The sequence below is a fragment of the Giraffa tippelskirchi genome, chromosome 4, assembly GCF_054371585.1.
Source record: "Giraffa tippelskirchi isolate mGirTip1 chromosome 4, T2T-mGirTip1v1.2.pri, whole genome shotgun sequence".
Classification (NCBI taxonomy): Eukaryota; Metazoa; Chordata; class Mammalia; order Artiodactyla; family Giraffidae; genus Giraffa; species Giraffa tippelskirchi.
The window spans coordinates 18,534,885-18,561,618 of NC_137278.1; the positions used below are offsets into that span (position 1 = coordinate 18,534,885).

General features: G+C 39.6%; 1 protein-coding gene and 1 pseudogene across 1 annotated transcript in view; one reads left to right on the plus strand and one right to left on the minus strand.

Moving 5' to 3' along the window:
* The window catches only part of TAF1B (TATA-box binding protein associated factor, RNA polymerase I subunit B), a 54,525-nt gene that overhangs the window by 12,421 nt on the left and 15,370 nt on the right, over window positions 1–26,734 (plus strand). The window contains exons 7-8 of the mRNA XM_081596464.1: window positions 6,611–6,767; window positions 11,028–11,127. Of these exons, the coding sequence (XP_081452590.1) occupies window positions 6,611–6,767; window positions 11,028–11,127 (257 nt within the window). The remainder of the gene's footprint in view (window positions 1–6,610; window positions 6,768–11,027; window positions 11,128–26,734) is intronic.
* On the minus strand, window positions 23,575–24,042 carry LOC145544476 (eukaryotic translation initiation factor 1 pseudogene; annotated as a pseudogene).

A 26,734-nucleotide genomic window follows, 5' to 3' on the forward strand; every position in this document is an offset into this window, starting at 1 on the left:
AGAAAGTCAGCCACTGTTTCCACTGTTTCCCCATCTATCCGCCATGAAGTGATGGGACTGGATGCCATGATCTTAGTTTTCTGAATGTTGAGCTTTAAGCCAACTTTTTCACTCTCCTCTTTCACTATCATCAAGAGGTTCTTTAGTTCTTCTTCACTTTCTGCCATAAAGGTGGTGTCATCTGCATATCTGAGGTTATTGATATTTCTCCCGGCAATCTTGATTCCAGCTTGTGCTTCATCCAGCCCAGCGTTTCTCATGATGTACTCTGCGTATAAGTTAAATAAGCAGGGTGACAATATACAGCCTTGACGTACTCCTTTTCCTATTTGGAACCAGTCTGTTGTTCCATGTCCAGTTCTAACTGTTGCTTCCTGACCTGTATTCAGGTTTCTCAAGAGGCAGGTCAGGTAGTCTGGTATTCCCATCTCTCAGAATTTTCCAGTTTGTTGTGATCCACACAGTCAAAGGCTTTGGCATAGTCAATAAAGCAGAAATAGATGTTTTTCTGGTACTCTCTTGCTTTTTTAATGATCCATCGGATGTTGGCAATTTGATCTCTGGTTCCTCTGCCTTTTCTAAATCCAGCTTGAAAATCTGAAGTTCACGGTTCACATATTGCTGAAGCCTGGCTTGGAGAATTTTAAGCATTACTTTACTAGCGTGTGAGATGAGTGCAATTGTGTGGTAGTTTGAACATTCTTTGGCATTGCCTTTCTTTGGGATTGGAATGAAAACTGACCTTTTCCAGTCCTGTGGCCACTGCTGAGTTTTCCATATTTGCTGGCATATTGAGTGCAGCACTTTCACAGCATCATCTTTCAGGATTTGAAATAGCTCAACTGGAATTCCATCACCTCCACTAGCTTTGTTTGTAATGATGCTTCTTAAAGCCCACTTGACTTCACATTCCAGGATTGCAGTTTTTAAAAAGGTATATTGTTTCCGCATGAGCTTTTAGGTGTGATTTTTAAAGGGAACTAAACAGTAAGGCTTCCCGGATGGCTTAGATGGTAAAGAATCTACCTGTAATGCAGAAGAACAGGGTTTGATCTCTGCTGGGTCAGGAAGATCCCTTGGAGAAGAGAATTTCTCCCCACTCCAGGAGCTGTTCTTGAGAAGCCCATGGACAGAGGAGCCTGGTGGGCTACAGTGCATGGGGTGTAAAGAGTCAGACATGACTGAATGACTAACACTTTCACTTTTCAAGCAATAAGTAGGCTAGCTCAAGTAAGATAGCTGTGGGCTCAGAATTTTAGAGAAAAGTTGTAGCAGAGAACTAATAGAACTTAGCCATGTGGTAAGATAGACAGGAGTCAAAGATAAGCTGCCCAGTTTCTCTGCGTAGACTAACGCAGGCTGAATCAGATTACCATATTGTGTGTGTGTGTGTGTGTGCATGCACATGTGCATGTGCGTGCATGTTTTACTTTCTGGTTTAATTCCATAATTTAAAATAGATAAAGAGTGTATTTAAGGTTATAGATACAGACCTTCCTCTCAGAGCATTTATTCATGATTTTAGTTGTTTCTACATTATTTTTAAAAACAAAAACAAAGAAACGTGGTAGAAAACAGAGAAAAATTTTATTATAGATTGGGAAGGTCTTGATGTGTGCTACTAGAGTTGTTTGGGAGATAGCCTGCAAACCTCCTGGTGTTAGGGATTGTTGAAGTCTGCATTACGTGTGGTTACGTAAAATTTTCAGCAAAACATTTCTAGTATGGACTGCTTCTTTGCAAGCCCCTCGCCCTCCAGAGATTAAAAATTCCTTTTACCACCATATCCACGTTTCTTTTTATTTTTTGTCGTTTCCTTTTTTTTCCTTCAGCATATCTGCATTTCTTGATGGACTGCAAAATGACACAGTTATCAAATAAGTTACATTTTGTGTCCAAAGACGTTAGAATCATAGGATAATTGGGCAGCATGGCATGTGGGGTTTCCTTTTCCATGCCTCAGGCAAGCCTGACTCAAATAATCTCAGAGAACTAGGCCTCTGAAACCATCCAAGCCTTTTTAGTAAGACATCGTGATTGTTTACCTATGTTAGGGGTTTTTGTTTGCATGTTTGTTTCTTAGTAAATGATGATCCTTAGATCTTTATTTTCATTTTTCTATTAAATCTAACTATTAAAACAACTCATTATTAATGGAAAACTATAAAATTCAGATATTCATGGGAATTCCCTGGCAGTCCAGTGGTTAGAACTCGGCATTTCCACTGCTGGGGCCCAGGTTTAATCCCTGGTTAGGAAACTAAGATCCTGCAAGCTGTGTGGCCTGGCCAAAAAAAAAACAAAAACAGATGTTCATAAAGAAAATAAAATCACGAGCTATTGTGCCACCCCAAAATAACCACTATCACTGTATTCTTCTACAGTCTAGAAGGTTTTTTATTCATATATATATATAGAGAGAGAGAAAGCACAAGTTTTGTTTTGCAAAAATGTGGACTACTTCTTGATTCTTTGAATTTTTTTGATCAAAACTCTACATGCATGTTGATTCAAATAGATTTATAGGACTTGTTACACAAATAAAAATAAACTGCAGTCCACTATCTCCCTTAAATGTCCCATTTCCCAGAGGCATTCATTTTCAACTCTCTTTTAAACGCTGTATTGCTGTAGCACATGCTTCTGTTATTACATCTTGCTTTCTCATTTTGCACGTGAGCCATTAAATTCCCACTGTGGACGATGAAGCCTTAGCTCTTTCACTCATCCCTCACTGTCCTTCCCCACCCTCTGCCTCGTAGTTACCAGCACACAATTATGAATTTCTCCTTCTCTAGCTTTCCAATATAATTTTTTGCTTGGTCAGTTTTTTGGTGCTTAAATTGTAAATGTATATAAATATTCATCAGAGCTGAGTCATATAGCTTACTATGATTACTTTTTCTGTATATGCTTTGGTTTTTCCAGAGTTGATAATTTGTTAGTTTTCTATTTATTTATTACTAATCTGGGCTTCCCAGGTGGCTCAGTGGTAAGAATCTGCCTGCCAGTGCGGAAGACACAGGTTTGATCCCTGGGTCGGGAAGATCCCCTAGAGAAGGAAATGGCAACCCATTCCACTATTGTTGCCTGGAGAATCCCATGGACAGAGGAGCCTGGCAGGCTACAGTCCATGGGGTCACAAAAGAGTCAAACACGACTTAGTGAAACTGTGAATCTATAATCTATTACTAATGTATCTCCACACTTCCCCTCAGTTCTGACAATCTCTCGATTCCTTGTTCTGTCAATTTCACCTTCTGTAGTAGATCCTGGAACTTCTGAGCTGCTTTGATCTAGAATGATATCTCTCCAGACCTCTGTCTTGGGGATCTCTTTACCACCATCCCGAGAAATCTGTCACCTCTCTGTGGTTAAATTTCTTATTTCTTGATCTCACTTCATCTTCTTTCTTGGTTCACTCCCTCAATTTGTAGAGCATCTTTTCTTATTTTGCTGAGGATATTAATGTTATTTCCCACTGATTTGAAGATTGATGGTAAAGCGTCTTCCTACAATGCAGGACACCCGGGTTCAATCCCTGGAAGATCTCCTCGAGAAGGAAATGGCAACCCACTCCAGTATTCTTGCCTGGAAAATCCCGCGGACGGAGGAGCCTAGTAGGCTATAGTCCATGGGGTCACAAAGAGTCGGACACGACTGAGCAACTTTTCTTTTCTTTCTTTCTCTCTTTGCCTTTTTATACTAGAGGGTTTCTTTAAGTGCTTAGTGAGCCTAAGAAGGCTAGTCCTGTTTAAGAATAGAGATTGAAAAGCTGATTGAAAGCTTTCTACCCACAGTAAGTCTTGTCACTTCTGCTCTGGTTTATTTTCTTACCTCCAGCACTGTCATCTTTAAATCTTTTACCCATCAGCTGACCAGATTTTCCAGAAACATCTCTGAGTCTGTTTTTGGAGGGTATAACCCCGACTGTCCTGGGAACTGGGTGGGAAGAAGGCCTCAGGGGAGGAGAGGGTCTCTGGAGGAGAAACTTCTAATTTTCGGGCAAGAGTGGGGAGGAGTAGTCACTTGACTGCGTGGAGCTTGGGAAGGAGTCTGGGTGTGTAACTTCTTAATCAGGCTTCCAAGCAGTCCTCCTGGTGTTGGTCCTACTTCACACACTTTCCAGGCTACCTGGTTTAACCAATTCTGAGCCTTCCTTAGAGGTCCCCAGGGAAAATTACATTGAATTCTGCCTTCCCTCCTGCTGGCTGTGAATCCAGCTTTCTCAGCACTGCTAAGGCAATAACCTGTCCTTTTGCTTTTCAGCTTTTAACATTTTATTGCTGTTGTCTCCTTTTCCACTTTATTTGTTCTTATATGTATATATTTTAAAAATTTATTTATAATTAAAGTGGGACAAAACAGAAGCTAATGTGTGTTTTCAATCTGCCATCTTAACTGGAAGTTCCTACATGTTTTTGTATATGTAATATATAGAGAAGTTTTTAAAATAATATTTTATAGAAATCTATGTCCTTGTACATTCTTTTAAAACCATAGTCTTCAGCCTTTAGCATCCATCAGAGGGATGGTAGGGATGGAGGGCTGGTGAGCTCAATAATTTGCATCTCTACCATGTTCTCAGGTGATACTAATATACCTGGTTCAACAACTGTACTTGGAGAACAGTCCAATGCTTTTACACAAAGCATTGTGTAAATTGTTATGCCCTGTTTTCATTGCATGGAGTTAGTTAATTAAATTTCTATTCTAGTCACCTAGGTTGTTTTAAATTGTTTTCTTATTATTAACAGTGTTGCCATAACATGCCTTGACCCTGAACCTTTGCATGTTTTAAAAATCATTTCACTAAGATGAAATCTTTGAAGTAGAGCTGGTAGACCATTGGTCACCAAATATTTATTGGGTTCCTTCTCCACCTGGAGCCTGTTCTGAGCTCTGTGGATGCCATGGTGAGCAAGACTGTCTGTCTTCAAGCTGCCTAGAGTGTCCTGGCAGAAGCTGGACAATAAATGCACACGTGAAAAAGAATAGGGCAGTTCCTGATAAATGCTATGAAGAAAGGATCTTCAGGATTTAGAAAAGGGGATTTTTGAGGGATAATTTGGAGAGTTTTTGCCCAAGAAAACTTGCAGTCTCTCAGGGTTGTTCCTTTTCCTGCTTTTCCATCTACCCTCACTCCTGGCTTTAAACACCAGCTATATCCAACAACTCTAAAATTCCTATCCTCTTAACTCTAGAATTTTATATTCAGCTGCCTACTCAGCATTTCCGTTTGCATGTTTAATAAAGTCTTACACTTAACATGTGCAGGTCTGATATCTTGATTTTTCTGGTCAAGCCTGATCTTCTGCCACCTTCCTTGTCTCAGTAAGTGGCATCTCCATTCTTCTTGTTGCTCAGGCCCCAAAACCTTAGACTTCTACAAGTCTCCCCTTGTTTCCTCATACTTCACATCCAGTCCGTCAGCAAATCTTTTGACTCTGCCTTCAGAATATGTCCAGGGTCCAGCTGCCTCTCACCATCTACAGGATCACCACTCCACCACAAGGACCAGTTGCTGCAGACCTGGCATCATGGTCTCCTGTGTGCCGTCCCCTAATTCCATTCTTCATAGCAGCCAGAGTAACCTTTTAAAAATCAGAAATGAGATTATGTTGCTCTTCTGTTTAAAAGTCTCTAGAAAACTCTTATTATACTTAGTTGAAAATCTGAAGGACAGATCATGGCCAACAAAGCCCTTTAACAGTTTGGTTTCTTTTCATCTAACAATTCTCTCTGGTCATCTCCTGCCACTCTCCCCCTCACCTGTGGTGCTGTAGCCACACTGGCTTCCTTGCTGTTCCTTCAGGTTGACTCTGCTGATAGACTTGGTGTTCCTCCCCAGATCCTTCAGCCTTACTCTGATTTCATCCAGGTCTCTGTTCAGATGTCACCCTCCCCACAGAGCTTCTGGGACCACCCATGTGAAAAAGCACAGGTCTCTTCCCTTCCCATTACTCTGTATGCCCCCACATTGCTGTTTTTCCATGTTGCACTTAACCATTGTCTATCAGGGTTTTTTTTTTTTGGTCATTTACTGTCCCTCACTACTAGTATGTAAGTTTAAGGAGAGATGAGATACTGTACACAGTCATTTCCCCAGACCTGGAAGAGAGGCACAGAGTAAGATGGACAAGTATTTGTGGAATGACTGCATCAAGAATGAAATAATGCTGCGGGGGAGGATGCCCGGAGCGTGGGAGTGGGAGAGGTGCTGCCTTAGCTATTGTTTGGAGAGCCTGTCTGAGAAGGGGAGTTGAGGCGTGACTCAAAGGAATGACACATTTTTGCTTCGCTTAGTAATTGTTTGTCCTTTTATTTATTTGAAAACTTGCTCCTGTTCACTACAAAAAAATCCAGAAAAGACAGATCGCTACTTAGACTCTCCACACACCCCACTCCCACAGAGAACCAGCACTTACCGTTTTGGCCAGTTTTCTTCCAAATCATTACTGCTCTTTATTGCCAAATTGCTCTGTGTAAAGATTCTATCAGTAATTTTAAGATATTTAAAATACCTCTTTGGATTTTGCTGTTTTTCTTCTTTTCTTGTCCAAAGTAGTTGCTTACACTTAAAAAAAACAATCTGCATTTGTCCCTTAAGAAACGACCTCTGTCTGTTCTGGGTCTCTTGATGGAGTGGAATATTCGCTGCGGAAGGAGAAGGGGGTCATGAAGATGAGTGTACCACGGACGCTAGCCTTCTGCTATCTGTCATTACTTTGGCAGAGAGAGACAATTACTCTTTCAGATCTTTTGAGGTAAGCCGGGCCTCTTACGATGATGCTTTTGCTGATTATCTGTGTGACAGCCTGTGGATATTTTGGATTTTACCAGGAGGCTTCAATTAAGGAAGGGAAAGATTAGGTAGTCTGAATTCCGACTCTGAAATGTAATTCTCCCTGGGCTAAGAATTCATCTCCTGGGTTTCCTTATTTATATAGTGGAAATAACACTATTTATCTTACATGGGGTATTAGAGAATTTATCATCCAAAGTGAATAAAATGCTTTGAAGGTGAAAAGTGACATTTAAGTACCTGCACAGTATTATTAAATATTTTTCATTTTTAAAAGAGAAAATGAACAGATGCCTTCACATGGCAAATATTAGTAGTAGTTATACAAAAGCATACCTTGGTGTTGTTAAGAGCCAAAAGATAGGTTGTTTGTGTTTATAAGCTAAAATGGAAAACAAAGCTATTAGAAGAACCTGTTATGTGGATAGTCAGCGTGTACAGTTTTCAAGATTATCTGCAGGATTTTATAGGTAATGAATAAATTATGGTATGGTATGTAAGAATTTCTCATTAAATAGAAGATACACCACATCATTAATGTGTTCATTTTTCCTTGCTCATTATGTGTTCTAAATAATAACATTTGAGTTTCTCAGTGTGTGGAGTGATTTTCAGAGCCTAGATTTGAAACCAGAACCCTGGGTTTGAATCCTGGTTCTATCACTTATGTGCTATAGGACCTTGAGTAAGTTACTTAATTTCTTTCCGCCTCTGTTTCCTCATGTGGTAAAATGAGGTTACTAATAATATCTACCTCAGAGAGTTGAAACTACTTTCAATACTTAGTACTACATGAAAAGCATATAGTGCCTGGTGCATAACAAGAACTCAGTTCTAGTTACTGTTGTTTATGTTTTCTTTATCATCATCATCCTCATTGGCACTAGGCCCTTTGATTAAATAAAGTGCCTCCAGTAAATGAGCATAGTGCTTTTGAATTTGGCCACATCAACCAAATAACAAGGCTTTTCTCAGATGTGATTAGCTTGACACGCAGATAGTCCATGATTCAGTGAATTTTACTGTTACGTTAAAACCTCATCTTGTTCTGTCCGCCCTCATTGGGTGATCTCACCCTTCCCCAAGGCTCTAATTACCATCTGTACGATGACGACTCCCAGATCTGGATTTCCAGCCCAGACTTGTCTAGTGAGGGCCAGAGTCATATATTCACATATTCAGCTGCCTGCTGGATACTCCATCATTTTTCTCCTCAGTTCATCTCTTCCTCCACTGATTCCCTTCTTCATAAATACCCTGTTTCATCTCATACAGGCACCTGAGACCCATCCTTGACTCTTTCCTCTCTCTGCATATAGTTTAATCAATATGTCCTCTAGATTATGCTTTCAAAATAACTCTGGGAACCATATTTCCCCCATTCCTTCTGTCTCTGTCTTCACCTGGGTTACTTAGCCACCTCCCAGGTGAATCTTGTGCCTTTCCTGTCCGTTTCCTCCTGGTAACCCGAAGGATCTTACAGGAAGGATCGTGTCACTGGAGCTGGATGAAAGGGCTAGCTGTTCTACACAAGACAGTCTGTAAGGGATTAACAAAACTCCCCTAGAAATCTAACAAGGAAGAAATAATAGTTGCCCAGAAATAGAAATTCTTCTCAGGGAGAATACTTTATGTGGTTGGAGGGATGGGATAAGATCCTACACGTTTGTCTGTCTCTCTCCCCCTCTTCTTCTGCCTCTCTCCTCACCCCTCTGTCTCCCTCCTTCCTTTTTTCCTTGCTTTCCCCTCCAAGGGGAATTGTAAACTGCCTTCAAGAAGATTAGATCTAGTTAGCTAGAGGGCTTTTATTTTGCTCTGTGGGACGTACAAATTTGAGACCTGGTTTAATTGCTTGAAGGAGTAGAAGAAAAGACTTTACCACTGGTCCTCTCTCTGCTTTTCTTGGAAAAGAGCTCTAAGTCACAGGTTCTCAGAGTGTGATCCTGACCAGCAGCATCAGCAGCTTCTGGGAATTTGTTAGAAAGGCAAATTCTTGGACCCATTGTAACCTTCTGAGTCAGAAACTCTGGGAACAGGGCCTGGTAATCAATCTCTGTTTTAATAAGCCCTCTGGGGATTCTAAGGGATGCTGAAGTTTGAGAACTACTATTGCTACACCCTGAATAAACTATTTAAAGAACATTGATGGGCCTACATTATTAGCCTTTCCACAATACCCATGTATCTTATACTGATCTGTATGTCACTTCTCTGTTAAATCCTTTAGCAGCATCCTCCTTAGGATAAATTCATAACCCTTGAGGAGCCTTTAAAGGACTCTGTACTTAACCATTATAATAAGTAAAAATAGCCAACATATATTCATTCCATAAATATTCATTGAATATCTACTATATGCAGGTGTTGTTCTAGAGTCCAGACCCTTGAAATATATTTGTGAACCATATAGATAAAGTCCCTGCTCTCCCAAAGTTTAAGACTAGAGGAGAGGACAAATGAGCAAATACATAAGTAAGTCAGACAAGGAAATGCTGTTCAGAAGATTGAAATAGGGTGATGTGATAATGACCAGATGGCTACTTTAGATGGGTTACTATGGAAGGCCTCAGTGAGAAGGTGGAATTTACACTGCACTCTGAATGAAAATAAAACCAGCTGTTGAGTATCAGAAGTACTAGCATTCCAGGTAAAGAGAGGTTGCTAGTGCCAGGCCCTAAACCGTTATAAGCTCTGTATGATCCAGGAGCAGAGGAGGCTGATGTGATGGGAATGCGAATTTGAAGGAGTAGGAGGAAGATGAGGGCAAGGAGATAATAAACAGGACCAGACATAGGTCTTTGTAAACCAGGTTAAGAGTTTGAGTATAGTTTATATACAATTCACCCTTTTAAAGTATACAAGTCAGTGGTTTTCAGTATATTCACAGGGTGTGCAGCCATCACCTCTATTTCCTGGACGTATTCATCACTCCAAGAGGAAACCCCATACCCATCAGAAGTTTGCCTTTAAGTGTGATAGTAAGCCACCGAAGAGTTTAACAGGAGAGACATGATCTGATCTGGTTTATGTTTTCAAGATTGTTCAGGCAACTGTGAGGAAAGTGGATTCTAGGTAGACACGAGTGGAAGCAGAGACTGGGTGGTCTTTTCTATACTTAGAGCAAGAGGTAGTGGCTTGGATTAGGGTGGTGGTGATAGAACTAGAATGAAGTGAAGGGGTTCAGGATATGTTTTGTGGGTGGACACAGCTTAACTCTAATGCGGTGCTGCTTAAACTACCTGTAATGAATAACTGGTTTGTTAAATTTCAGTCTGTCACAGATTGAAGCTTTTGGAAAGTACGATAGTATTATAAGTAGAGATAGTATCTCCAGGGGTCATGACTGGAGTATTGGTTTCTTGGTTAGGAGAGGCAAATGGGACGCTGTCAGTCTACCCCACCGCTCTTTTTTGTCTCTGTTTTTCTTTTTACCATTTCCTCCTACCTAACATACTGTACATTTCACTTATTTGTTTTGTCATCTCTGTCTTCTCAGTGCAATGTAAACTCCATGGGAACAAGAATATTTTATTGTTTTGTTCACTGCTGTGTCTTCCAGCCTCAAATAGTGTTGGGTATATAGTACTTAATGAATTTCTGTCAAATGAATGAATGAATTGTAGATAAGTCTGTATGAATATTTATTTATATTTATGTGCTAACTTCTTCAAACTCAGTAATTTTACTCAGAATAGTTGACCAGTTACTATGTACCAGACATTGAGGCAGAGTGGTAAACGAGTGTCTCTTTAATTGTTCTTCCAGTGACAGGTACCTACCGTGTACTGTCATAGGTACTGGGGACCAAATGGTGGGCAAGGAGGTATTCTAACAAGGAAAACAGAGATCAAAAAGGTCTCCCTGAAGATGTGATTTAAAAGATGAGTAGAAACTAATCACATCAGAGAAACTAGGGATAGACAGAACGAATGCCATATCTTTAAGCCTGGTAAATTGCCAAAAAGATGAGCACACCTTTTAGAAATACTTTATCTATTTGGGCAGAAACAGAAGAGATTATTAGATAATCAACTAAATCTTGTCTCTGCACAAGGGAATAGAAATATAGATATTTTCAGGTTAATTATTCTTAAATCTATTTGAGATATACAATATACTCAACTGCTTCTTACCTTGTCTTTGAAATATAACATTTTCCCCTCTTTTGTTTACTTTGCCAAATCATTACATATCTTACATTGAAACTTTTTCAAAAATACAGATTTGTTGAAGAGGAACATATTCCTTACATACATGCTTTTCAGCATTTTCCAGAAGAGATGAAATTATATGGACGTGACAAAGGAATCTTTGCCATAGAGGTAAATTATTTTCTTTTTTACTTTGTAGTCACTTATGAGACATTAGAGTAATTTGGCAATTTCTATTCATCTCCTGATTTACTATTTCATGTTGAAGTTTAAAAAAGTCATCCACTTTTTGTTCTATTCAAATATGGAACATTAATCATATCTTAATAAAGAATAGAACTGTTATTTGTATTTTCTTTTTGTGGTTTCTTCATTCTTTAGGCTATTCTCAAAATATAGCTTTAGTGTGAGATGTGTGCGCTGCAAATAAGTGTATTGTTGAGAACAAGAGAACTTGAACTAATTTCAAATTTTAAAAAACAGTGTGTTTTGTTGTTATTTGCTCACTATGTTGCTTTGGAGGAAAGAACTGAAAGTTAGTATATTAGGGCTTTCCTGGTGTCTCTGATGGTAAAGAATCTGCCTGCAGTGTGGAAGACCCGAGTTCAATCCCTGGGTCAGGAAGATCTCAAGGAGAAGAGAATGGCAACCCACTCGGGTATTCTTGCCTGGAGAATCCCATGGACAGAGGAGCCTGGCGGGCTGTAGTCCATGGGATTGCCAAGAGTCAAATACGACTGAGCAACGGCACTTTTGTTTTGAGAGGCACTATTTTAAGTCCTTTGTTTACATTAGTCCTCCTCTAGCCCTCTTTTCATGTTTCCAGTGGAAGATCTTCTGTTCTTTTAATTATGAGTCTTTATCACTATTTACACTACTCAAAGGCTATATTCCCTTTGCTCTTCATCAGGTTTTCAGGATACTAAATATTAATATTAAATATTATCCTGCATTTGCCCACTTAAGGAATTCTTTTCATAGGCTTTCTTAACCTTCACAGCCTTCACGTTGTTTTCAGTTTATTTCAAGAGACATTTGTGATCCTTTCTAAACCTCTGCATGAGTATGGTTCACCATCTTCCCAATTATACATGTGAGTAAACACCTCAGAGTGAAGTGAAGTGTTAGTCGCTCAGTCGTGTCCAACTCTTTATGACCCCATGGACTGGGAGTCGCCAGACTCTTCTGTCCATGGGATTCTCCAGGCAAGAAAGGAGTGGGTTGACATTCCCTTCTCCAGGAGATCTTCCTGACCCAAGGATTGAACCCGGGTCTCCTGCATTGCAGGCAGACTCTTTGCTGTCTGAGCCACCAGGGAAGCTCAATCATTTGCCAAGGTCATTGTACATAGTAGTCTCAAACTGGAAGTACAGCCTTCTGTTCTTTTTTTTCCCTCATTATGTTTTGTATTGTATAGTTTCTATGGTGATATCTTCAAATTCACTGATCTTTACTTCTCGAATTTGTAATCTGCTGATTTTTTCCACTATTTTTTTCATTTCAGATTCCATGTTTTTCATTTCTAGAAATTCCATTTTAGTCTTATTTTTCATTTCTCTCACTATGTTTATGTTTTCTTTTTCATCTTCCAGTTTATTGACAATATTTACAGTAGATGTTTTAATGTTCTCATCTACTGATTCTGTTACCTCTGAGTCTGTTGACTGGTTTCTCTCCGGATTGTGTGTCATGTTTTCCTGCTTTCCATGCCAGGTGGTTTTGATTGGATGCAGACAGTGTGAATTTTGTGTTGATGGATACTGGATTTTTGTTCCGGTGTATGATTAGGTAACTTGGATATCAGTTTGATCATTTAGAAGCTTGTTTTCAAGCTTTTTTATGGCTGTTCCAGAGCCTTTATTCTTGGACTAACTTAGCTCCTCCTACTAAGTGATGTCCCTCTGAAAGACTTCACCTAGTGCCCCCACTATTCTGAAGCCTCTCCACTCCAGCTGGTGCCTATTTGAGCTCTGAGAATTGTCTGGGTTCACTGGGGGAAAAGATCTAGTGATTTTTTTTTTTTCTCCCCTGGCCTCAGGTTTTTTTTTTTTTTTTTTAAGCATGCACAGTTTGGTACTAAGCCAAAGACTTGAGAGGACCCCTTTGCAGACCTCGAGAGTTCTCTGTGCATCTGCATCCTCACTCATACTCTGTCTGCAAATTACAGCCACCCCAGCTTCCAGGAACTCGAATCTCTCTCTAACTCAGCAAGACCATGGGGCTGTTTCACTTCCTGCTCCCTGCACTGCAGGTTGCAGACTGCCTCCAAGCAGCATCCTGCAGCCGTTTGTTTCTCTTCTTTCAGGGTATATCATCCTGTGTTTCCTGTTTTCTAATGCCTGAAATTGTTTCATATATTTTTTTCTTTAAAAAAAAAATTATTTATCTACTGCATCGGGTCTTAGTTGCAGTAGGAGGGATCTTCATTGCATCTTGTGCGGTCTTTTGTTGCAGCACACAGACTCTGGTTGGGGCACGTGGGCTCGGTAGTGGTGTGCAGGCTCTCTAGTTCTGGGCCGAGGGCCCGGAGCACACGGTCTGAGCCGTTGTGGCACGTGGGCCCTTCAGTGGTGCTGGCTTCGGTAGTTGCAGCGCTCAGGGCATGTGAGATCTTAGTTCCCCAAACAGGAATCAAATCTGCATCCCTACATTGCAAGGCAGATTCTTAACCACTGGGCCACCAGGAGGAAGTCCCCTTACATATTTTTTCCAATTCTCTGTTTATCATGGGAAGTCAATTCCCGTAGTAGTTAGTGCTTTAAGCGCAGAAATAGAAATGTTCCAAATACTACTTTTTAGACATTTAGAAATAGAGTCAATATTCAGATGCTTTTTAGTTGATTGTTACCTAGACAGTTCTTGAATGCCTGGAAGTATCCAACTACTCATTTATTCCTGGATTTTTTTTTAAATTATAATCTCTATTCACAAATATTGTCTAATCTTTGTTTCTGAATTTTCTACCAGCTGGACCATGTTATTGGAAGGTCGTGGTTATAAGCTTTTGTTTATACAAAATTCTTGCCCTAATAATAATCTCTTTTGTTGACTAGTTTTAAATTAATCTTGAGTGAAGGGGCAGGAGTAAAAGAGGGGAATGATTTCTTACAGAGATTTTGATAGAAAGTATAAGCTTAAAATAATATGAGACTGTATCTGGATAACAATAACTATTGCACTTTGCCTTTTTCACTTGTATCTTAGCCTTTTTTTTGGAGGAATTAGCCTTTATATATATATACATATATATAATTTTTAATTGGAGGATAATTGCTTTACAGTGTTGTGTTGGTTTCTCCCATACAACAGTGTGAATCAGCCATAAGTATACATGTGTCCCTTCTCTCTTGAACCTCCTTCCCATCCCCTACCCCATCCCACTCCTCTAGGTTGTTGTAGAGCACTGGGTTGAGCTCCCTGTGTTATACAGCAACTTCCCACTAGCTATCTATTTTACATACAGTAACATATAAGTTTCAGTGTTAACCTTCTCAATTTGTCCCACCCTCTCCTTCCCCCACTGTGTCCAAGTCTGTTCTCTACCTCTGCGTCTCTATTCCTGCCCTGCAAAGAGCTTCATCAGTACTGTTTTTGTAGATTCCATATACATGCATTAATATATGATATTTTTTTTTCTCTTTCTGACTTACTTCACTCTGTTAAAAGGCTCTGGGTTCATTCACCTCACTAGAACTGACTCAAATGTGTTCCTTTTTATGGCTGAGTAATATTCCATTGTATATATGTACCACAACTTCTTTATCCATTCATCTTTTGATGGACATTAGATTGCTTCTGTGTCCTAGCTATTGTAAATAGTGCTGCAGTGAACATTGTGGTACACGTATCTTTTTCAGTTATGGTTTTCTCAGAGTATATACCCAGTAGTGGAATTGCTGGGTCGTATGGTAGTTTTATTCCTAGTTTTTGAAGGAATCTCCATACTGTTCTCCATAGCGGCTGTATCAATTTACATTCCTACCAGCAGTGCAGGAAGGTTCCCTTTTCTCCACATCCTCTCCAGCATTTATTGTTTGTAGATTTTTTGATTATGGCCATTCTGACCAGTGTGAGGTGATACCTCATTGTAGTTTTGATTTGCATTTCTCTAATAATGAGAGATGTTGAGGACCTTTTCATGCATTTATTGGTCATCTATATGCCTTCTTTGGAAAAATGTCTGTTTAGGTCTCCTGCTCATTTTTTGATCGGGTTGTTTGTTTTTCTGATATTGAGCTGCTTGTATATTTTGGAGATTAATCCTTTGTCCATTGCTTCATTTGCAATTATTTTTCCCATTCTGAGGGTTGTCTTTTCATTTTGTTTATGGTTTCTTTTGCTGTGTGAAAGCTTTAAAGTTTAATTAGGTCCCATTTGTTTTTATTTCCATTACTCTAGGAGGTGGGTCATAGAAGATCTTGCTGTGATTTATATCAGAGTGTTCTGCCTATGTTTTCCTCTAAGAGTTTTATAGTCTCTGATGATTACGTTTAGGTCTTTAATCCATTTTTAGTTTATTTTTGTGTATAGTGTTAGGAAGTGTTCTAATTTTATTCTTTTACAAGTAGCTGTCCAGTTTTCCCAGCACCACTTATTGAAGAGATTGTCTTTTCTCCATTGTATATTCTTGCTTCCTTTGTCAAAGATAAGATGGCCATAAGTGTGTGGATTTATCTCTGGGCTTTCTTTCTTGTTCCATTGGTCTATATTTCTGGTTTTGTGCCAGTACCATACTGTCTTGATGACGATAGCTTTGTAGTATAGTCTGAAATCAGGAAGGTTGATTTCTTCAGCTCCATTTTACTTTCTCAAGATTGCTTTGGTTGTTCAGAGTCTTTTGTGTTTCCATACAAATTGTCAGATTTTTTGTTCTAGTTTTGTGAAAAATGACATTGGTAATTTGATAGGGATTGCATTGAATCTGTAGATTGCTTTAGGTAGTAGAATCATTTTAACAGTTTTGATTCTTCCAATCCAAGAACATGGTATATCTTTAGAGAGCTTTTTTTTTTTAATAAACTTTTATTTGGGAATAGTTTCAGGTTTATAAAAAAGCTGCAAAAATAAAAATATATCCTTTACCTAGATTCAAGTGTTATTACTATTTTATCCTACAGTTTTATCCTTTGTGCTGTTCTATCACTGTATCTATCTCTGCAATTCTATTTCTGAATCATTGAGGGTAAATTACATTTACATGGCACATCATCCCTAAATATTTTAGTATATATTTTCTAAGAATAGGGATAATCTCTTCAGTTCAGTTCAGTTCATTTCAGTCACTCAGTCATGTCCGACTCATTGCAACCCTGTGGACTGCAGCACGCCAGGCCTCCCTGTCCATCACCAGCTCCTGGAGTTTACTCAAACTCATGTCCATTGAGTTGGTGATGCCATCCAACCATCTCATCTTCTGTTGTCCCCTTCTCCTCCCACCTTCAGTGTTTCCCAGCATCAGGTCTTTTCAAATGAGTCAGTTCTTCGCATCAGGTGGCCAAAGTATTGGAGTTTCAGCTTCGGCATCAGTCCTTCCAGTGAATATTCAGGACTGATTTTCTTTAGGATGGGCTAGTTGGATCTCCTTGCAGTCCAAGGGACTCTCAAGAGTCTTCTCCAACACCACAGTTGGGAAGCATCAGTTCTTCATCACTTCCTTTATAGTCCAACTCTCACATCCATACATGACTGCTGGAAAAACCATAGTTTTGACTAGACAGACCTTTGTTGGCAAAGTAACTTCTCTGCTTTTTAATATGCTGTCTAGGTTGGTCATAACTTTCCTTCCAAGGAGCAAGTATCTTTTAGTTTCATGACTGCAGTCACCATCTGCGGTGATTTTAGAGCCCCCAAAGATAAAATCTGCCACTGTTTCCACTGTCTCCCCATCTATTTGCCATGAAGTGATGGGACCAGATGCCATGATCTTAGTTTTCTTTTAATCTCTTATATAACTACAATTAACATACTAACTTTAACTTTTTATTTTTCTGGAAGCTGCACAGAATAGTTATGCCACAATTACCTCACTAGTTGTCTATTGATGGAGATTAGTGTTTAAGGATACAAGGCTAAAAGGCTATAAGCAGCTAGATGATGAAAAAAAACCAAACAAATAGAACTGGAAACAATCTAAATGTCTGTCACCAGAAAAAGGAATAAAATGTGACATAGTCAGACAGAGTGTATTAAACAACTATAGATACAAACAACAGGAATGAATCTAATATTCTGTCGAGTGTGAAAGGCAAGTCTTAGGAAACTAGGTACAGTATGATGCCATTTTTGTTAAGCTCAAAAAAGAAGTTAAACTAAATATATAGGTATATTTATATGTATGATAAAACTATTAAAAAAAAAGTTCATGGTAAGCAAAATTCAGGATATTAGTTACTTCTGGAGGGAGAACCACAGAGGGAGTCTAAAGGAGGAGTCCATGGGCAGATGTAACAGTCGGTATGTTTGTATATTCTTTGCATCCCTAGCTACTCTTTGACAGTAGGAATTGTGTAGTACTTCTATTTTGTCATCCATAAGACTTCATGGGCTTCCATGGTGGCTCAGTGGCAAAGAATCTGCCTGGCAGTGCAGGAGATGCAAGAGATGCAAGTTTGATCCTTGGGTCGGGAAGATCCCCTGGAGTAGGAAATGGCTACCCACTCCAGTATTCTTGCCTGCAGAATTCCATGGACAGAGGAGCCTGGCGAGCTTTAGTCCATGGCGTCGCAAAGTCAGACATGACTGAGCAGGCACGGCACGCGCGCGCACACACACACACGTAAGACCTCATATATAATACAATTCTGTATACATGGAAAAGGACTCTGTGTTTGTTGATTAAATGATTTGAAATAGCTGAAAAACAGAATTAAATACTTTATTTAGAGAAGATTTCAAATAGATTTGTTGGGGATTTTTTTTCTACCTAAGTAGTAAGCTTCCAGTCTGCTGCTTTTGTACTTATTATTTATCAGGAGGCTATTAAATAGTGGCATTTGGCTGAAAAAATAAAAAAGCATTCCACTGATATTTTAGTGGTAAATGCATAATGGATGTAATTTCTGCTTATAAGTAAGGACATTTACAAACTTGATTTATGGGTGTGTCAGTATCACTCATGAAAACCAGCTGGTGAGATTAACAATCTTATCAGTTCTTCCTACTGCTCACCCATGTACCGAAACCAATAGTAAATTACCCAAGTCAGAAAATGTATGTTTGAGGCTACATGGATGACTTTTTTTAGAAAAATAATACTTGATGTTTGCAAAGTGAAACCAGTGATTTCATGTGAAGTGTCTGTGACTTAGTTTGATCCTGTGTCAGTACCCATCCCTGGTACCCAGCGTGCTCAGCCCAGGCCTCCCCCAACCTCTGCTTCCCAGGAGAAGGAATGAGAACCAAGTTTTGTACTCGCCTAAGGAAAACTGAGCAATGACAAAGGTTGTGCTGTGCTTAGTCGCTCAGTCGTGTCTGACTCTTTGCAGCCCTATGGACAGCAGTCCACCAGGTTCCTCTGTCCGTGGAATTCTCCAGGCAAGAATACTGGAGTGGGTTGCCATGCCGTCCTCCAGGAGATCTTCCCAACCCAGGGATCGAACCCAGGTCTCCTGCATTGCAGGTGGATTCTTTACCGACTGAGCCACCAGGGAAGCCCAATGACAAAGGTTAGGCTGCTGCAAAAATAATCACGTAACCCTGCCAAGATCAAATGGAAATTATTTGGGGATTGTCTGCTCTTCTGGATACCAGCTTCTAATATGCTTTAGTACAGGATAGGTGACTTTAAATGTAGGTATTCCACAATAAGCAGAATGTTTGGAGGACAGATGCATCTTAAGAAGGAGAACTTCAGTAGGTTTTTCCCAACTCTGATCCTGAGGCCAAACCAAATGACCGTCTCCTGTTCAGTTGGTCATTGGTTCATAAATATATATTTGTTCATAAGGTTTATCTTGGTCTGGGCAAGTCGACAGCATGTTTCTGAAATGGTCTTATCCCCAGGACCAAGAGTATATTTCACATAAAGTAATGTATTCACCATAGGTTTTCAGAAGACTAGACTTTGAATATAAAAAAGTATAGTTCTTGTTACTTCTGATAGATTTACAACAATTAAGATAATTCTAGCAGACCAGAAATGCAAATTGAACTGTTTTATGAATCATAATGCATGTGGAATTCATTTTATGCTTCCTCTATAAATAATATATTACAGTGCTTTGTCATCTCTTCTGACATAGTTTTATTCTTTATTAGTTTCCCTTTGCCATAGAAAGTCTTATTTTAGGTTTGGGTTAACAGGTGCATGTAGCATTAGCTTTTTTTCAGCTGAATTTTTGCTTCGAAACAACAATAAGTAAGGGTGCGGCCCTGTGCTTTTTTTAATAGCAAAGCAGGAAGTTCACCTCTGACAGGGTATTGTAATCAGGTTTATCACAAGAGCCTACTGTTGTGTAACAGAAACTCTAGCTTGTCCTTACCTGTCTTCAGGCATTGCTTCATGAAGGAAAATAAACTCAGTGGAATATTTGTGAAATTCAATAAAATGCTTTCCCAAGCACGCCATTTTTAATGCATGCTAGAACAATTGATTATAGCCTTGTGGTCTTTTAAAAAACGTATTCGCCTTGGGATTTCTTAATATTGTAATTAAATGAATCTATAGCCCTCTAGAAGCCCTATGTGTCATATTTACTATACGTTTTAGACACATCCTCCACTGTGTCTACTAATAGTACATACTCCCTCCCCCCTCCCCCCATGTTTTTCAAGAAAAGTGGAGAAGGTTTGGGATGCTTTCAGATGACTGTTTACTTAGTTGACAGGCAGCTTTTCTTCATTGTACACTTTGCATTTGCTCACAAAAGTGCATTCACTATTCCATAGTATGTTGAAACTTTTAAATGGAAACAGCTTTTCGTTAACAAAGGAAGCATTTTCTTCTCTCCCTTCATGTCTTAGCTTTCTCTACTAAGTCTTGGCTTCTTCAGCAGCTGTACCTCCACCAGAAATGACAAAAGGTGCGATTGTTCTAGGAGATGGTGATGAAGATAATGCCAGTGGAGTTTTGTGTGTGTGGGCTGCTTGGGACTGTTTTTCTTCTGTGTTTGGTTTTGTTTTGTTTTTGTTATTCCAGAAAGTTGAGCACACCTTAAAAAAAAAAAAAACCAAAGGGAGGAGGGATAAAAAGGCTTTAAAGACCCTTAAACTTTATCCTGTGTGAACTATTTCTTTCTATTAAATTGTTCTGTTAATATTCAAGTGGGCCTCAATAACAACAAATCTGACAAAACTCACTTTACAACATAGGGGAGTGGGATCCAGGGTAGAAAGTATTGATGTGGTTTGTTTCTTCTTCCAAGTGGATCATGGGTTTGTCTTTCTGCCATTACTCTGACTTGAGTTCAGGAGAGGAAACAGGTCTGAAATTTAAGTTTTAGAATTTCCAACCATCTCCTTTTTCTGAGTTGTGATTCCCAACTCTTGGGAGTTAAACTGTTTCATTTTCTTTATTTTTTAATTTAAAGATAACCTCCTCCTCTTTTTTCTGCCTCTGTCTCTTCTGTTGCTTTATTTTTGAGTCAAATTTCTGAAGTGTGGTGCTGATCTGAAGCTTCATTTATTTCTAGCAAAAATCTTTCAGTTCATCTGGTAGAATAAACTAAAAATCTATTATTTTTCAGAGACACCATCTCTGTATAGAGTACCAGATAAGCAAATTGCTGCTTAAGCCAAAGTTGGGCCTAAACAGACTTTTCTCTTACAGGTAGAATTTATTCTGCCAATGACTTAGCAGACAGTGGGGCTACTTGTGTATTTTCAGCCTTGTTTTTTTTTTTTTCATCTTTATGTGTTTTAAACCCACAGACAAATTTCTAAACAGTTAGTATGTGCCATACATATTATTCTTCCATGGTCCTTGACAGTTAAGGCCTCTCAAGAATTAGTCATTTCGTCATCCCTCACTAGACTCAGCAAGAAGCAGTAAAGAGGAACCTGGAAATCCATTCTGAAGTACATCTCCAGCTTTGTGAATGTTGATCAACAACATTCTGATCTCCTCTCTGAATGAGTGAAAAGAAAAGATGCAATGCTAGTTCAGCCAAACCCACTGAGTGGCACTTTGCCATGATGATTCATTTTACCTCAGAGCAATCTTACGCCCTTTGTGAAACTAGGTCCCTGATGGTTTAAGGAAGAAAAAGACTCCTCCAGAGCTGTCAGTCACTCTCTTGAGCCCCTCCAGATGACTGTCTCACTGGATCAAGCTTTAATACACTCTGAGTCTTCAAACTTTACTCCAGATTTTTTCACCATCTTACTCTGTAGGCCGCATGTCACTCTTGGGATTGTTTGTGCAACCTCTGTTAGAGTAATCATCTAGCAGGTTTGAAATCTACCTGAGGGAAACTGAGACGAACGTAATGATAACAGGTGTTCTCAGGTTCCCTCACTCCCACTCCCTTCCAGGATTACTACTGCTAGACGGCGTGAATAGAAACCAGCTGACGTGCTCTCTTGTTCCTGGCTTTCTGCAGCATCTTAGCCATCGCTGGAATGTGTGGGTGCCCTTCTCTCATCAGGCTTGTGAACTAAAACCGTCTGAGGGTCTCTTGCAGGCTCCAGGAAGAAGGGGTGGAGAGCCGCTTCATTTTATTTTATTATTATTTTGCACAAGAATATTGTGGAGAGTTTGTTTAAACTACAGGTTCTTAGACCTAGTGTTAGGGATGGATGTATGAAGTCTGGTGTGCGATTGAGGACTTTTAAATCAGCGTCTTGCAAGTGGTTCTGATAGAAATGTGCTCTGAGCAATATGGACTAGTCTTTTCATCTCTGCCTCTGTCTGTCTTATGTTATTGCATCTTGTTCCACAAAAAAAAAAATTAGAGGTAAAAGTAGACTAATTAGGGGATAACCAAAGACCAATATAAAACAAAGTACTATTATACCTGAACTAAACATGCGAAGTTTTAAACAGTATTCTAGTAGTCCTCTTATTCTACTTAACACATCGCAGATTCCAAATGAAATATAGCACTAATGCCCAGCAACTTTTATGACATCCTTCCTTTAGGTGTGTTCTATACATGCATACATTTTTCTGAAAGTCAAAATAAGACTATTCTAACACAGTCATTAAATGTTTACTGTAATTATTTTATATCCATGTTTTGGAATCTTGTCAAAAGTAGAGCCTGCTTCCGCTCTCCAGGCTAAGGACAATGGCATGAAAACAAAAATGTGATCCTGTGATCCCATTCTCTACAATGGTGCCGTGTCACAGTCCTGCTGGTCTCCCGCCCCAGGTTGGATGCTTTGCTGAGCTGGTGGTGCAGGCCCCTAGAGTGGCCTGGCTTGGTTGGAAAAGGAGCAGATGTGTGTGGACGTTAGTCCATAGCCAAGCCCTGTAGAGCCAGTTGGGCCACCATTTCACGTGATGTTGGAGGCAGGAGGTAGCGGATGTCAGTGTGGATATTTGTGTGTCTGTTCAGTCACTAAGTCGTGTCCGACTCTTTGCGACCCCATGGACTGCAGCACACCAGGCTCTTCTGTCCTTCACTATTTCCCGGAGTTCGCTTAAATTCATTTCCATTGAGTCAGTGATGCCATCTAACCATCTCATCCTCTACTGCCTTCTTCTCCTTTTGCCTTCAGTCTTTCCCAACATCAGAGTCTTTTCCAATGAGTCAGCTCTTTGCATCAGGTGGCCAAAGTATTGGAGCTTCAGCATCAACATCAGTCCTTCCAATGAATATTCAGGACTGATTTCCTTTAGGATTGACTGGTTTGATCTCCTTTCGGTCTAAGGGACTCTCAGGAGTCTTCTCCGGCACCACAGTTTGAAAGCATCAATTCTTCTTTTTTGCTTACTAGATTCCTTTTCATTAATGATCTTACAATTACTTGTCATGAATTTATTATCCATTAAGTTGGTTTTCTGAGATGCAGGAGCATCTTTTCATGAGGAACCTCTTTTCAAAGAGGAACATTCACTGCTCTAGGGTTTGTTTTGTTTGCAGGTAAAAGTACTTAATTTCATCTCCTACCTGCATTATTTAAAAGGATTGTGTGCTAAGTCACTTTAGTCATGTCCGACTCTTTGCAGCTCCATGACTAAAATTCCTGTGTCCATGGAATTCTCCAGGCAAGAATACTGGAGTGGGTTGCCATTTCCTTCTCCAGGGGATCTTCCGATCCAGGGATTGAACCCCAGTCTCCTGCCTTGCAGGCAGAGTCTTTACCGCTTAAGCCACCAGGGAAGCAGGATTAGGGTTACCATAAATCTTGTCAGTAACGTTAATTGTTAACTTGAGAAGATACTTCAAATTCTGGGCAAAATGAAGCAGATGTCTAAATGAGTTGATTTTATAAAGATAAAAAGACAGCTTTTCCCAAAGGTCACTGAGAGTATAAGTTCTCATTTTTAACTTTTTTTTTTTGGCTCTTTTCAGTTTATTGCATGTAGGAGTTACACTAGTCCAAGTTAAAAGCAAACCCCAAATTATGGTTATGTTTTACAGGCTGTGAGGTTTTTAAACTTGTGACCAGGGACAGAAGGGAAATTCTACTCACTGCAAGGAAATCCTCCCTTAAGCTTCAGTGAGCCAAAAGCACTTAAAACCTGTGAACCTTCAGCTGGTCATCCTTAGCCAGTCCGGTCTCCACCAGGAACTGGCATATGTTCTTGTGCTGGTCACCCTGTAGCTTATTTCCTTCTCCATATTCTGAATGTTCAATTACAGTACCATTGCAGGCAAATTTCTTCTTTAACGCCTTCACTAGTTTCTTTTTATCGTAATCATCAGCGATCTTTTGGACAGTAGTAAGGGTCTTCCTGCCGTTTCTCTGTTGAATTCTTATATAGATATAATCCTCAGTGCCAGCGGGAAGCAGATCATCATCCTCACTTGCATCAGCAAAGGGGTCGAAAGAGTGGAGGTTCTGGATAGGGGATTCCTTTTCCTCAGTGGAAATGGCCTGCGGAAGGTGGCAGCGAGAGAAAGCGGGTGGGGGGATGGAGCCTCCATCGGGAAGCAAGGGGAGGCCGCTGAGTCCCTGGCAGCAGCTCAGTGACTGGGTCATTTTTTTCCTTTTTAAATTTACAGATTAAAATACAGTTGTTAATAGTATTTTCATACACAAGTAGAATTACTGTACCTCAGCATTTAGAAACAGACTTAAAAGGCCACATTGCTATTTGGTTAGACAGAAATTTACTTTGTATTCTTCAGCTATAGGTTGATCATATGTTATTAATATAGCATAAACTGAAAGCCTTTTTTTCCCTAATAAAACTCAAAAGTTTAGATACTGAAAAACTGGTATCAAAATAAATACAATACAAAGAAGGTTGTACCCTCAGGCAAAGTAAAATTGGACATAGTTATAAATTCTGGAAATTTACAGTTTGTTTTCTGTAAGTAAGTAAAGTCACTCAGTCATGTCCGACTCTTTGTGACTCCATGGACTATGGCCCGCCAGGCTTTTCTGTCCACGGGATTTTCCAGGCAAGAGTACTGGAGTGGGTTGCCATTTCCTTTTCCAGGGGATCTTCCCAACCTAGGGATCGAACCTGGGTCTCCAGCATTGCAGGCAGACGCTGTACCATCTGAGCCAGTACCATTATTAAGTATTCCCTTGTGCTTTATAATTGCATGTAAGCTGAATGTACCAAAGTAACATTGAACAGAGAAGTATTCGTTCCTTCAATGGGTTCCCAAACACCTTCACACGTTTAGAAAATGGGCAAGACATGACATAGCAGTATTATTGGTACAAATTGTTGGGAAACAGATTTTCACTTAGAATAAGGAAGAACTTTGTAATGATTAAATGCATTAAAAATTGTGTAGACTACCTTCAGGAAAGGTATTGAGTTCCCATCACTGGAGATTTACAAGAAGAACTAGACATACACCTGCTAGGGGTTTTGTAAATTTAGACCAGATACTTTTAAAGGTCTTGCCAACTCTGAATTTGCTGGTTAGATGATTTCTCCTATAGGGTGATGTATGAAGTGATTGTTACACAAAATAGTTTACTGAACTTTCTCTCTTACCATGGTTTTTTAAGCTAGACATACATTCAGAAAAGTGAACAGGTCACAAATGTACCCAACCTGATGAACTTTCATTACCTGAACCAGCCCCCTAGATCAAGAAACAACCATCTCTGCACCCTAGAAGCTCCATCCTATCCCCACTTCCAGTCATGATCACCTGCACCCTGAGAGTAATCTCACTCTTGACTTCCAATTCACTTTTAATAAATATTGCCAAACAGATTTCCAGAATGTTTGTATTCTGGCCTAATTTTAATGAGGTCCAACCATGTCAGAAATGTTAGTTTTCTGAAATCCCATAGATCTTTAAAAAAAAATCTTGGTTGTAGCACTCAACAGCTATCTTATCCTATAGTTATTTTTGAACACTGACCTCCTTTTCTAGAGTATATACTCCTTGAAGAGATCACTTTATTCCTCTTTGTATTTCCCAAAGTATCTTGCATAGAATAGACTCTAAATTTAATATTTTTATGTGAATGAATAAGTAAATGAGGAAAAATTATATATAGTATCAATGAGAAGAATGTTTGGAAATTGCAAAAATATAAATAGCATACCAAATTAACTACAAGGGTGCTCGTAAAATGAACAGAATTAATTTATTAATATTGGCTCATACATTTTCCTGAATTCTGTAAGATACTCTTTCTTATAGGCTAACGTGAGAAAATAGAAAGCTGAATTGCACGTTTTTAACTACTAGACCTTTCCATGGGGATTGTCTTGATCCCTGTCTCCTGTACAATGTCACGAACCTCTGTCCATAGTTCATCAGGCACTCTTGTCTATCAGATCTAGTCCCTTAAATCTATTTGTCACTTCTACTGTATACTCATAAGGGATTTGATCTAGGTCATACCTGAATGGACTAGTGGTTTTCCCTACTTTCTTCAATTTAAGTCTGAATTTGGCAATAAGCAGTTCATGATATGAGCCACAATCTGCTCCTGGTCTTGTTTTTGCTGACTGTATAGAGCTTCTCCATCTTTGGCTGCAAAGAATATAATCAATCTGATTTCGATGTTGACCATCTGGTGATGTCCACGTGTAGAGTCTTCTCTTGTGTTGTTGGAAGAGGGTGTTTGCTATGACCAGTGTGTTCTCTTGGCAAAATTCCAATACTTTGGCCACCTCATGTGAAGAGTTGACTCATTGGAAAAGACCCTAATGCTGGGAAGGATTGGGGACAGGAGGAGAAGGGGACTACAGAGGATGAGATGGTTGGATGGCATCACCGACTCGATGGACATGGATTTGGGTAAACTCCGGGAGTTGGTGATGGACAGAGAGGCCTGGCGTGCTGCAATTCATGGGGTCGCAGAGAGTCAGACACGACTGAGTGACTGAACTAACTGAACTGAACTGAACTACTAGACTTAAGCTCTGGTGTCATCTCCAACATAGAAGTACGTGAATGTTATATAACACTGAACTGAATCTGTTAGCTGTGAATTTGAAGGTTGGCGAGAGAGTGCTGGTTAGGGAAGGCGAGAGGGGAAGTCCTGCTTTGCCAGGATTATGACGACATCGTAATTCCAGTAGGGTTGCAGCTTTATCCCAGATTCTTCCATGATTGGCAAGAAGTAATGGTTTCACTATATCATGGGTAAGGCCAGTAAGAATTGTTTGAGCCAGATAGAATCTTAGTGGCTTTTTAATTTATCACTATTACTGTTTAAAACTGCTCAGTGAGGATATTTGGGGTTTATG